Source organism: Perca flavescens, chromosome 17, assembly GCF_004354835.1.
Source record: "Perca flavescens isolate YP-PL-M2 chromosome 17, PFLA_1.0, whole genome shotgun sequence".
Classification (NCBI taxonomy): Eukaryota; Metazoa; Chordata; class Actinopteri; order Perciformes; family Percidae; genus Perca; species Perca flavescens.
Window position 1 is genome coordinate 22,271,152 of NC_041347.1, and position 14,408 is coordinate 22,285,559.

The 14,408-nt window shown below is 39.3% G+C and overlaps 1 protein-coding gene across 1 annotated transcript in view; it reads left to right on the forward strand.

Moving 5' to 3' along the window:
• Nucleotides 1–14,408, forward strand: part of rgs7a (regulator of G protein signaling 7a) — a 60,784-nt gene that overhangs the window by 21,805 nt on the left and 24,571 nt on the right. Inside the window, exon 3 of the mRNA XM_028603583.1 lies at nucleotides 12,184–12,280. Coding sequence (XP_028459384.1) covers nucleotides 12,184–12,280 — 97 coding nt within the window. The remainder of the gene's footprint in view (nucleotides 1–12,183; nucleotides 12,281–14,408) is intronic.

The following is a 14,408-nucleotide window of genomic DNA, read 5'->3' on the forward strand; positions in this document are numbered from 1 at the left end:
GTCCTTTCAGCTTAGAACAAAGACGCTATATTTAGGAAAGCAGAAAACAACACAACAACAGCTATAACAACAGCAACTCAGGTAACCTTAAGTCAAAACACCACACAGGGAATCAAAGATCTTCTTGTTTGCCTGCAAACATCAGTCTCACTTTCATCTATTAGCAAATCAGACCAAACCAGATCAAGCCATTAAAGGCTCTCAGAAACACCTCGAGGAGCATTTCAAAGCTGAGGAGGCATCATGGTTGACAATATCCATTTGTAATCACCCAAATAAACCAAAGTCTGTAGTAAGAAAGCCATCTGTCCTGCACTGTCCATATGAAAGTGCTTGCAATATGATAATACTGCTGCTGCGTGCAAGAGTGATTAACAGTGGCATCAGGTTTTTCTTATCACAGTCCTCCATTATGGAAATAATGGACAAAGTAGTGCACCACCAATTGGTACATTATAAAACACAATATTGACAGCAGATGTGAGGGGAGAGAGGATGCTCTGAGGGTGAAATAATTATCAACTATGCATAGATCTTTGCAGTTTGCTGGAACGATAAAGCCATGAGCTGCAAATGGCAGAGAAGCATCCTCAGGTTTCTTTATACTGTACCTTTTAGGATGCAATGTTATTACAAATGACATATAATGAAGAATAAAGATAACAGAGGGAGAAAACATCCTGAAGTGTGAAACAGTGAAGTGACATCCCAAGAAACAGATGCTCCATTTGACTGATGGTTCAATGGAGCTTGATTGTGTACACAGAGACAGAAGTGTATTGATGAATGCAACCGAAAGCAAAGGCTTATCAAGCACCAAACTGCAGATGTTGTTAAATGGCTAATCACTGGTTTGCAGAATGTGCCTCACAGCGTTTAGAAATAAATATTCAGTTTGGATGGAGTAATTGCATTCACTCCAGGCAGTGTTGTCACCTGGGTATCTGTTCCTCATGTTCTACTGTACGATCTTGGCCTGCTGTGAAACAGACTGTTCTTGTTCTCCAACCGAGAGCCTCAGCATGCCTATGAGAAGTGAAGGCTTGGATAAATAAAAAAAAGTGCCAAGGAGACAATGAAAATGCAAAAATATGCAACCATAAATAATAAAAAAAAACTGTAGAGAGTTGGGTTGGGAAGCAGAAGGTTGCTGGTTCAAGTCCCCATACGGACCAAAGTATGGTAGTGGACTGGTAGCTGGAGAGGATCCCGTTCCTATCTCGGGCACTGCCAAGGGGCTCTTGAGCAAGGCATGGAACCCCCAACTGCTCGGAGCACCTGTCCATCGACAGCTGCAGCCCCCTCACTCTGACATCTCCCATTAGTGCATGTATAGCTACTGAGCATGTGTATATTTCAGGCCTGCATGTGTGTTCTAACAACAGTGTGAAAACATGAATTTCCCTTGCAGGATTAATAAAGTATAAATTATTAAAATGTAATGGATTATAAATCAGGATAGCTACTTTAAAAGGTGAGCAAAGCAAACAGAGCATGCCCATCTGTTGCCAAAGCTAAGTATTTTTGTTTCTTTTTTGGCTCCTTGATATAAGCCAAAATATAAGCCTGAATGCTTTACATTTAACATAAAGCCCTCTGGGCTGCAAGTGTTAAGTAGCGCTGGAAGAATACTAATCGATTAGTCCATTGACAGGAAATCAATCAATAAACTAATGGTTTAGGTTATTGTTCAGTTTCTAAAATGTGTGTTGTTTTTTTGTCAGTGTAAATTAAATATCTGCAGATGTTACCTTGACCTTGTGAAAATTGTGATTTGACATTTTGTAGATCAAACAATTGATCGATTACTCGAAAAAAGCAATTGATTAATCAATGATGAAAATAACTGTTGTATGGTTGGGTACCGAATTCTGTACTTTTTTGATTACCAATCAAATTACATCGGTACTAACGAGGATCGATAGTAATAAGTGGGCAACAGTTTCTTAGAATAATCAACACAAACACGGTAAGATAAAAACAGACCCAACTTCTCTTTCTTCGCTCATACAGCAGGACTTAAAATTAGACAAAATCGACAATAATATCAATATTGTTGGAAGTGATAATGAAGTAATAATAATAAAACTCACTCAACCCAAAATGATATTGGGAATTATCCCAACAAAAAGTATAATTGTAAGGCACCACATGAACTGAATCATACAGTTAGTTGCTATAACTCATATGGGAACAAAAGGAAAAGGAAACGAAGATGCCTCTCTTCTTTTTCTTAACCTCTATAAACAATATCTACCTTTCTCTCCATCCTGTACACCCTCTGTCCCCCCTCATGCTACCCCACAACCACCTTCTTTCTTTCTCATGAATGGGCGATGGCGAGCTGCCAAAGTCCTTGTGATACTGGTCGCAGTCGGTGTTGCTGTGGTAACTCGGAGACTTAGGATTCATGGCGTCTATTCAACAACCTTGTCAGCATGAGCTCAATAACTTCCCCCACCTTTGCAGGGTCATTTTTATTTTCAAAGCCCAAGTGGTGCAGTGCTGCACAGATGCAGGCTGAAGTGTCTGACTAACTTTGTTTGTATTTAGCTGGCAATGTAACAATGTTTTGTTCATGTTAGTCGAGCTAATATCTTTATTGTTTTATCTGACACTTCCCAGTCACGCACAAAATTGCAGTTGTCTGTTGTGCTGTGACAGTACATGCAGTATTTTACTTGTATATTCGATGGGCAAAGTGTTTATTCTGACAAAAAAACTAGTGTGCTGATATCTAATTGGCTGGGTATAATTTGGGTTGGATTTCAAGTGCATTATCTGCTGTGAATATTTGAATTGAAAACTGACAATTTGAACTTGACTTTAAGCAGAACATTTTTATTTTCTCTTTACATTTTGGGTGTAATAAATGTATGAATCGATACACTCAGTCATATAGATTTCTTATCACTGAGGAAAAGTTAAAGTCATGCGTATACAGTATTAACATAATCCATAGCTAAGATATGCATTGTGAATTGGTTATTATTTGGTTCATTATTAATAATTAGGTTTATTTTTGGCTTGAATAACATGTACAGCATAATAGCCTATAGATTAAAATGTGCAGCCTTCCAGTGAACACAGTCATACTCATGTAAATTATAAAGGGTTATTACAATGTTAGTGTATACTTAAGCAATATTACTGATTGATTTGTCTGACACTGCAGTAATTTTACTTTAAAAATTCAAACGTATGTAAGAGTTTTCACTTTGTGTTTTTTTATCTAACGATTTTACATTAGTGGAGATGTTTTGTTGCTGCTGTACTGTATGTGATTGATTAAAAAATAGGTTTGTGGTGACGATAAAAGCTTTATCATACCCGTGCAAAGTGCTCTTGTCTAACAAAAGGTCATTACAGTATGAATGCCTTTGGTCAGCATATCTCCTGTGAAGGAATTGAGCAGATGAGCACTACATTCCTGAGTTCACTTTACTTGTTTGTGTTTGTTTAATGTCTCTCCATGAGTAGAGAAAGAAAGAAAGAAAGAAAGAGATAAAAAAAAACTTCTGTCTTCAGAGATTTAGACCTTGTATAAAACATGCTAATCTAATTAAGGCTGTTTGAAAAAGGTGTTTGAGATCATCAAGTGTTGAGATTTCTCCTCACCTAAATCTAGGTCACCACTGGAGAGGAACCGCAGCACTTGAATATATCACCATTATAAATATAGGAGTTAAAGGCTAGACAGGCAGGGAACTTAATACCAGGCTAAATAATATAGCTCATAATATGTACTGTAACCATTCAACCATTTAGTATGCTTTGCCTGTATTGTGTCCAACCCTTAAAGGAGACATATTATATACTGTCTTTAGGTTCATACTTGTATTTTGTGTTTATACTAGAACATTTTTTACATGCTTTAATATTCAAAAAAACACTTTATCTTTCCTCATACTGCCCATGGCTGCTGCACCTGTATTCACCCTCTGTCTGAGACACTCTGTTGTAGTATCTGTCTCTTTAAAGCCCCTCCGAAAAAGCCCAGCCTGCTCCGACTGGTCAGCATTTACGGGTCTCCACATGCACTTCACTCTCGCTGTCTCTGTACTACTGCCGTTGCAGCAGATGATTGGCAATGGAGTAAATAGCAAAACTTTATAACGTTAAAAAATCACCAGTAAAAGCTTCTAAACCAAATACTACACAACCAAACCGAAAGCCAAGGTTACAGCTTTCTCTGGCATTAGCATGTAGCTACACGTAGCAGTGTATTTAATGTAAACACTGAAGTAGCATGTCTGCCTGGACCAGATGACCATATATAGAAACCCTGCCTGGTATGACATCACTCCGGGCCTAGAGTAGAAAAATCTTTTGAAAGCAGAGCATTCAGAACAGTGTGACATCTGAGGTTTTGGCTCACAGGGATTTCTTTTAAATAGGTTAAACTCATTATTTGAAGCTTTTTTCCACGTTTAATATGGACATTTGACATTGTAACATTACATACATGACAGAAAATACCGAAAAGCATAGGTCACCTTTAACATTGTGTTTTTGGATTTGCTCCATATGCAAATGCCTCAGCTTGTGTAGAAGAGATGTGTGACTTGTTTGTGACACAGCACTTCACTGTGCTTTAACACAGCTGTAATGTAAAACTTTAAGTGCTTTTTTATTTTAGTATTGATCCTATTAAAAGTGATTGACCTTAAAGCTGGTATGCATGTTGTATTTTTTTGTAAACCACTGCTGGTTGTTGAGGGCAAACAAAATGTGAAATATTATCCCTCAGCCTCCACCACAGGTTCTGCCTTATTCATGGAGCCAAGCACTGCAGGGTTTAGAAGGAAATGAGATCAAGCAACTGCAAAGACTGTTTTATCTAGTCGAGCTGTCATGCTATATAGCCACAGGTTCTATTTGGGCTGCTCTCGCACCGCCTTAGGCAACCAGACTTGAATGGGTTGCTCACCCATTTTGATGCTGCGCTTTTTAAAATATAATAATCCACACCTTCTGGGTTCATAAGCTTTCATAATATGTGTCCTTCTGTGTGTGTTTGTGTGTGTGTGTGTGTGTGTGTGTGTGTGTGAGTGCGCGCATCTCTTAATTCTGTCAGACTATATATGCAATGTGACAAATAATCGCTGTGTGTTCTGTATTGTGTCATGATGGAAATATGTGTGTGTGTGTGTGTGTGTGTGTGTGTGTGTGTGTTGTTCTGATATGCAAGGGCATAATTGTGTGATGCAAAGTTGGGAGGAATCTCTGTTCTGCTCATGTAGACACTCTTGTCCTCAGATAACACTGTCAAGGTAATACCATTCTCCCCTGAATGTCTGATGCAGTAACATTCACCCATCGCAGTGCAGGCAACTAGGCGAGAGAGAGGGGGGAAGAGGAAGAAGCAAGAGGAGGAGGAAAAGAAAAAGAAAAGGATAGCTTTTAATTTCCTCAGCGGCACAGTAAGCAAGGGTTCTACATTTGCACAGACAGACAAAAACTGAAACTCATCTAGAGCTCCTAATTAAATGACAAGCTGCATTTGATATAGTGTGCTAAGACAGACCAAATGTAGATTTCTTTTAGAAACTGTAATTGAGGATAAGATCGCCTTACAGTGTCTCATCTAAACAAGTGCATGCTTTCGAGTTCTATTTTGTTGTTGGGCATCATGATCATTTCTTCTTAAAAATGTATCTTGATGGGTCCCTCAGACTCTAATAAGCACTCATCAGTGTTAAGGGATATGTAGGTAAAGATGATTTAATTAAAGCTGTTTAAAAAATTAAGTTCTAAGGATTTTTTTCCTGTCACTTAAATCTAGGTCAACTTTAGAGACGGATAGCATAATTTGTTAAGGAACCTGTAGGTTGTGCAGCACCATCAACAAATGAATGCTCTACGGCTAGCATGTAGTAGCCAAGGGGGTAAGCGAGCGCCTGGAATGCGTAGCTCCTATGGCGCCATTTTGATGCTAACAAGCGATCACCCGCCGTTAGCATCCCACTGACTGCCATTCATTTTGACGTCACTTTGACAGCGAATAACTTTACATCTGAAGCGTTTAAAGACTCTATTTGTCCATTGTTCATTTCTAAAGAAACACGACAATGTATAAAAGGCTCCATAACCTTGTACCTCACGTTATGGCTCCGTAGCAGATGAAAATAGGCTAACAATTGTGTCATAACCAAGCGACTTACTGTCGCATAGTAGGGGAATTACCGTATAGTATAGGAGAAGCTCGCAGGCAGTTTGGACTTACATTAGCTGTTTAGGTTTAATTACTGATGTTAAATAGCATTTTATTTAGCAATAATTAGCCTGTGCCCATGTTATCTCCTTACATATACCTACACTCTCTGTCTCTGTAAGATTGGGAATGATTGAGATTTATTTTGGCACAGCTACCAGAAGACTTACAACTTTCAGACACGTTGCTCACGTCACATTTACGTTGTCTCTGTCAGTTGGAGGCTGCGCAGTAATGCTTAGCGCTCACCGGAAAAGTGCTTCTAATAGCCTTCACTGGTCTCCGTCCAGAGCAACGGGCTCTATTGGTCCATTTTATATATGTCAATGGTAGTAGCTCACTTCAAATGTCAAGGGCATAGTAATTCACTAGCGTAGAAATCTATACGCACCCTAGCGGCAGAAAATGTAATTTGCAGCCAGGGTCAGTCTAGCAACTCTTAGAGAATTAGCTAACAACCAAGCATTAGCTACTTGTCAACCAGCACCTTTATAGTAGGCACCAAAGCACTTTTCCTCTTCAGTCCCCCTACAGGTTGGAAGCGGAATTGTACATTACTGTTACAATTACCATTATTCTTATGTCTCATTAGAGCGAGTTAATGAACCACTGAAACGATTTTGGAAACATTATTTTAAGGTACAAAAGAATCTTTGGTGTTGGACCGATAGATATTGAAATCAATTCATATCAATAAATAAGGTCTTTGTTGTATTACTGTGTTGCAAAGTGGCATGTAATCAATGACAAAACAATGCCATGTGGCATCCCAAAAGAATCAAGGTTTGTATCGAATCATGGGTCAAAAATCATGATACGAACTGAATCGTGGGTTTGGTGTATTGTTACAGCCCTAATCTTCAAACAGTCTATTCACCTGCCTCACTTAGCACACAAAGGTGACTAATGCCACTCAACCCATATACCAACACCGCAGTCATTGAACCCTAAGTAACTAAAAGCCATCAAAAACAATTCTCAGAAATATCTAGCCCAAATCATATTCATGTTTCAACCTTTTTATTTTTAAAATTTTTTTATTTTACATCACAATTGTAAGAATCAGGTTGGGAAAAATCCAGATTATATGATACAGGCTTTTAAAAAAACTGATCCACGTGGACATAACCACAGTTTACTCAATATTTCAGTCTTACACCATCATTACCAAGTCAGAAAAAAACAACCTCTTTTCCAGCCTCCTTTCTTTCTTGCCCAGGTAAGTGATATAGGTCACTTTTAAATGAACTATCTTCAGACACACAATAAAATTGTTGAAATTTCGTCCTAAAAACCTCCCACCTTTCTGATGAGCTCAAGATAGAACCTTTCTAATAACTGATCCCTTTATCGGCTTGCTTTTCTTAGAAACAGGCCTTCAAATAGGAGACTTATAGTGCACTTAACAACGGCTAACAAGAAATCTAACAGGCCAGCATTGATTTTCAAACTCAGTTTGAAATGTTTTTTAGCTCCAAATAGTGCTTCAGAACATTCTGATTGCACCCTGAGTGCCCTCAGTGATAGTCTTTGAAGTGCTTGGAGCCGTGTGCTGAAGCTCAGTATGTGCTTATATCCGGCGCTTTTGTTAGTCACTTCATATGTACGGAGTCCTGTGCCATCATTATTCAGTGATTCACACTGTGCAGCCAAAACACTCACTCTTATCTGTTAAGAGGCTGCAGAGACACAGTCAGACAGCTCTGGGTGGGTGGATGGGTGGGGGATGGAGAGAGAAAGAGAGAAAGACTCTTGCTCTCTCTCCCTCTCTCTAGAGGGAAACGACTTTCCTCTCTTCCTCACAACATGAAGCCAGAGAGCATCCTGACTTCAAGAGCTTTAGATCCTGAATATTCACGCTGGTGGCATTTTACCGTGTGTAGGCGGTGAGGGTTGCAGAGATAGGAGAAAGTGTGTGAAGTATTGATCACTGGTGCTGTTGTCCTTGTATGCTCTGTGTCTCACAGCGCCAGCTAACTCTCAGAGAAAGACAGTGAGACATGGATACAGAGGGAAGGTTGGCGTTATAAGGCACACTTATTCAACGGCCAATGAGTCAAACACAATAAGGATTCATTTAGAGAGATATGTTTAAAAAACAACAAAAGGAGTGACGCATGCGACACATTAAAGGAGACTATATGAATGCTGTTCATTTTTGTTTTTCTATGCGTCTGCTTTAGATGCTACAGCTTTGCAGGCCTGCATTGTATGTATTTATAATGAGTTGTTTTTTTGTTTAATTTTAGCACGGTTTGAGTTTCTTACTGTAATTAAAAATATCTTTATTTTTAGAATCTAACTTTTACTAGTGTTGGTTGAGGAACACAAAAGAAAAATCTCACCCTCTGATACTTAAACTGTTAGGTGTCAACATTTTCTGAACAACTTTCATTGTGTTGTGATCAAATATTGTGAGTCTCTTTGAGATTCTCCGTTTTTTCTTCAACCTGCCTTGTCTCCCACTAATTCAGTCGGTGACTTCTTACATTTTCCAGAATGACTATTTACAAAGATGTGAACATCTATGATTGCAGCAGTGACCCTTATTAAAACTGAGAGCTATCTTTGTGGCTGCAGTGCATTGTGGTTTATTAATGCTCCTGCTGGTGAAGACATTGGTATAACATTGATGTGACATTGGTATCAGTAGGGAATAATCCCAACATCCAGTATGTGTGGCAATAAGAAAAACTCACCAATACTGTAAACAAAAAAATGGAAACAGAAATTTGAGGAAGATAGCCAGAAACAGTTAGGATTGATTTTTTGGCTATGGTCTTTTTAGAGACATTTAAGTTGATTTCAGAACTTTAATTGTATAGGGCCATAAGCGCCCACCTGATTTACATTGGTGAACCTCCAAGGAAACATTTTGTAGAGCAGCACTCGACAGTAACGCTTGCCCGGTTGCCATTGGCAACCAGATTCAGTCAAATGGAACCCGTTTCGTGGCCTCTGTTGTGTTTACTGGTAAACCTCGTGGTGCATTCAAAGTTATTGTAAAATACCCTTTTCTCATCTGTTTTGGTCTTTTGACAGCAATTTACTGGTGAAAGAAGTAATTATTGTTAAAAAGTTATTGTTATTACATTTTTCATAATCATTTAAATTCCCCCCTTTTGTGTGCTGATCTGAAAATCTTTCCGATCCGTGACTCAAAACCGTGATCCCTTGCACCCCTATATGAGAGGGATGGGAAATTATATTGCAACATTATTACAATGTATTGTATAGTTACATAACAAACGAATTGCTCCAAATATAGGCAGTTTAAAACATAGCAACCGTATTGTCAATTTCGGCCTGGTTGCCAAGCTGGCAACCAATTTAAAAAGTTAGTGTTGAGCCCTGCAAAGACAGATCTACTGACCTGCCTCATGCAGTGGGAGAAAGAGATTGATGCTTTTTGTCTTTTTCCCTTTCCTTTTGTACACGTTATAGGTTTACAAAGCGAAAAAGCCCAAAGTCCACCCCAAAGGGACTTACCATCTCCAACAGAAAACGTGTGTTCACCAACTGCTCCAAACAGCTGTATTGTAGTCCAGCCTTTACTTCCGTGACGAACGCTCGTCATTAGCTGCTTCTGACTGGCTTGTAGTGCTGACCTAGGTACTGAGCATGTGCGACTTCCAACAAAGATGGAACAGAAGTGCGATGCCTCACTCTGTAGCTAAATCAGAGAGCTCAACATACAGGGTGAAAAGAAGCAAGTATGTGCAGTACAACAAAAAATATGGTGTTTTCTGAAAATCAAACAGTGTAAACCTATTCAGGTACAACTTTTAAATACAATTATGAACCTGAAAATGACCATAATATGAGCACTTTAACAGAACAGACTGAAATAATCTGAAAATGCGTATTTTTGATTTTTGTTTTCTTCCTCTTTTCATTTTAACCTCCCTTAGTCTTCCTGAGCCTCAAATTGTCCTCCAGCAGCTCTTTAGTTACAGTATTTGCTTGTGCTCCATCATTGTCAATTAGGCTCCAATCCCTAACTGGGATGATTATTAGCTCCAGGGTATTTGACTAGCTACAAGCTTTCATTATAACACACAATGGTACTGTACTAGCTTGTGAAAAGCCAAAGCCAAATAGTCAAAGATTTACATATCAAACCCAGCTTTTTCATCAGAAGTGTTCTTTTCTCACCAATATGGCCACAGAAATTCATTTTCACCCACACAAAACCTTCATTTGTATGAAATAGAACAAATTGTGTTACCTTTTCCAGATCAGCTCCACTAATAAGCCATGTGTGTCATACAAAGACAAAAAAAATTGAGGGGATGATCCATGACCTGTGAGAACAACATAACACATCAGTGCACAGTCACAACATACAGACATACAGTTACAATTAGTTATATATTAGATGTAATCAGATAAAAAGGAAACAGTTTAAACCAAAAAAACACTAATACACAACATAACAAAACACCTATAGAGTACTTTACTAATGCTAAATAAACAACTACTCATTGTACTATTTGATAGTAGACAACAAACTTCATTTTAAGAATTTTTTTAAGAACATTATGTTGCAGTTTGGGATTCAGGAATCTCATTAATGTCTAAGATTTCCATCAGCATGTTTAAAATAAATCTTGGCAGCTTATCCTATCCAAGGGTTGACTAGGATAAGAACACCAAGTCTTTTTTACAAACTGAAAAAGGAATCCATGCTCTTTTTACATCATGTCTAGAATACTCTCTGCACTAGACCCAGTCAGAAAACCCATTTCCGTCTATTGTTGCATCCCTTCACTGTGAGTTTTAAGCCGATAATACTTACATTTATGGGACTCTCTGGTTAAGCTGGCCGCCATTGTTTCCGGTTGCGCAGTGTATTCTGGGTAACCCTCGGTTTCAAGTAAGCTTGGGACTTTGCTTGGTTTTAAGGGGTATGTACCCCTTCCCTTTAGCCCTACCCCTTGATCAAAATGAGAACTGGGATAGCGCTTACTCTCATGTGAACGCGCAAAACTAAGGGTAAGAGGTAAGGGGTAAGGGGAAGGGGTAAGACCGAGAAATGAGATTCAGTCTTTAAAAAGACCTTGACAGAATCATTACAACTTAAAAAAAAAAAATGGAATCTAACGATCCCCAACCCTCTTAGTACAGAAAATCATTTACAGGTGGAGGGAAATGAAGCAACACATTTGGCATGCTTGTTATTGTGTGCCTGTTTGTGTAGCACATATTAGTGTGTTGCCAGGCTGTTGAACTCTGTGTACATATTTTCCATGGGTATATTTTTACACCGAGGGGGGAGTTTGGGGAGATCTCTTAGCCTCCAATCCGACGTATTGCGGCCATGCTCTACTCTGCTTTGCTCCCTTCTGTGTGTTCTTGGAAACGTGGCTGCCTCGTTGTGCCCTGCCAGGCCCTCGAGACAACTCCCAGTACATTTATTTCTCAGTGGCATGTGCAAACACATGCTTGCGTGTTTTCATGTGTGTCTATTCGCCCATGTCATTCCTCTGAGCAGCTTTTGGTTCAAATTTGTAACTCAATCAATGCTGAACATAAAACATTTGTGTCTTTTGAGTGACATTATGAATTTTTCCTCTCTGCTCTGAAAAGTTTGGAAGTGTAGCTGTTTCGGGACACAAATATACTGTGATGGATCATGACAAGAAACTTCATTGCTAGACTTCCAAAATTCAATAACCTAGCTGTTGCAGAATTCAATACGTGCAGCTTACTCAAGGTTTGATGTGACAAATGACACAAATCCGAGAGATTTGTCAAAGGAGAGGCAGAAATTTGAAGACAGTGATTGCTAGTCACCAACTTTCTCGTTTCACTGAGAGATGGTTGAATCACACAGAACCTGTTTGCATTCGTTTACCTTTTTTTGTCTTGCTCACACATACTCTACTTACTAATGCAAGTTTATAAAAAACTCTCTCTCTTGTTCTCCCTCCCTCCTCTTCTCCCCCCACTGTGCCTGTGTTATCCAGATGGAGGAAGTAATAGCACGCATGCAGGATGACAAAAATGGCATTCCCATCCGAACAGTGAAAAGTTTTCTAACCAAGATCCCCAGTGTTTTTTCAGGTAAGTCTTTATCTCTCTGCTCTGTTTGGCTGTGCTCTTCTACTCTCTCCTCCACTTGGCTCCCATCCACTAAGTTCCCCGACAAGTACTCTGTTCTGGCCAAACTGAAAGTATTTAGAGAGTTGTCAGTTTTGCATTTCACACTGGCAGTGACAGAATGTCAAGAGAATCATATTGGATTTTCGTGTTGTGCAACCTAATATATAAGAATCCATGCTGGAGTGATACTCCATAAGAGATTATTTAAGTTAATTAAGACATTCAAAAGCTAAGCTTAAACCTAGAGTATCAGATTAAAACTTAAACGCTAATAAAAGTGAGAGCTTTATAATGTAACAGTGTCAAAATCTTGATAATTATTAAGGATTTATAAAAGTCTACCGAAGCACTTAAAATTTTTAATAATGTAATTATCAGATTTTGAGAAGTGCTTGTTCCTAAAAAATTTTTCAAAAATCTCCTTTTTGCACGATTTTTTCTCAGTGCACTAACCAATGCCATAACCACCACTGGTCACCCTTACTGCTTAGTAAGGCCTCGATAATACTCAGGAACGGACATGTACAGGGCCAGCTGCGGACCCCACAGGCACATAGTAAGTCTGTTTATACCATCCGCTTGGAGGACGTGTTCCACACATGCACAGTACACCGCTACGCTACCACTTGGTAGCGGAGTAGCTGCACGGACATGTCCACAGCCTATGCATATACCCTCTGATGACGAAATTACGTCACACGGACACCGGTGGACCCTCGCGCATGCGGACAGTATAATTTCGGTTTAAGGGCCATGCTTGGCTTGTCACAACCATTGACATATATACAATGGACCAATAGACCCCGTTGCTCTGGACGGAGACCAGTGGAGGCTATTAGAAGCACTTTTCCGGTGATCACTTGCTTTACTGCGCAGCCTCCAACTGACAGAGACAACGTAAATGTGACGTGAGCAACGTGTTTGAAAGTTGTAAGTCTTCTGGTAGCTGTGACAAGAGAAATCTCAATAATTTCCAATCTTACAGAGACGGAGAATGTAGGTATATGTAAGGAGATAACATAAGCACAGGCTAATTATTGCTAACTAACATGCTAGTTAACATTAGTAATTAAACCTAAACAGCTAATGTAAGTCGAAACTGCCTGCGAGCTCCTGTACTGTACGGTAATTCCTCTACTGTGCGACAGTAGGTCACTTGGTTATGACACAATCGTTACCTTATTTTTACAAAAACGTCTGCTACGGAGCTATAACGTGAGGTACAAGGTAATGGAGCCTTTTATACATTGTCGTGTTTCTTTATAAATAAACAATGGACAAATAGAGTCTTTAAACGCGTCAGATGTAAAGTTATTCGCAGTCAAGTGACGTAAAAAAACAAATGGCGGTCAGTGTAATGCTAACAAGAGGTGATTGCTTTGTAGCAACAAAATGGCGCCATCGGAGGTTCGCGTTCTGAAGCGAAGCTTACCGCCCTCGGGGGTAAGCTTCGTCTCTTTCCGTCTCTGTAAGATTGGAAATGATTGAGATTTCTCGTCACAGCTACCAGAACACTTACAACTTTCAGACACGTTGCTCACGTCACATTTACGTTGTCTCCAGTAAAGCAAGAGATCACTGGAAAAGTGCTTCTAATAGCCTTCACTGGTCTCCGTCCAGAGCAACGGGGTCTATTGGTCCATTAGGTCAATGGTCACAACCAGTGACATATCCAGGCCCTTTTTGGCATGAGTGGCTAAGATGAGGTTGAAAGGTTGGCAGTGAGCACCAACATATAGACACAGACAGATAAATTGAAATAGCTAACTTTAGCTTTAGTGACATTAGTGAAACAATGACAATGCTTTGGGCATATAAAGGGCAGCTGATGCATAGTTCTTTTTTGTAGTGTTTTTCCTTTTTCATGCCAAGTCTACTACACAGTGTTTTTCATTGCTTAAAGCTACATTGATTAATGCTTTTACATCTGGCCAAGCAACATTAGCTCCGACCCATTTCTGTTCTACCTTTTTGTCATTATACAATCAATATAGCTATCAAATGGTTACACTGGCTACGTTTGTGGGAACATGACAGAATTGCAACAGATGGCATATTTGTAGCTCTGTTTTGCACCTATACCCTATAT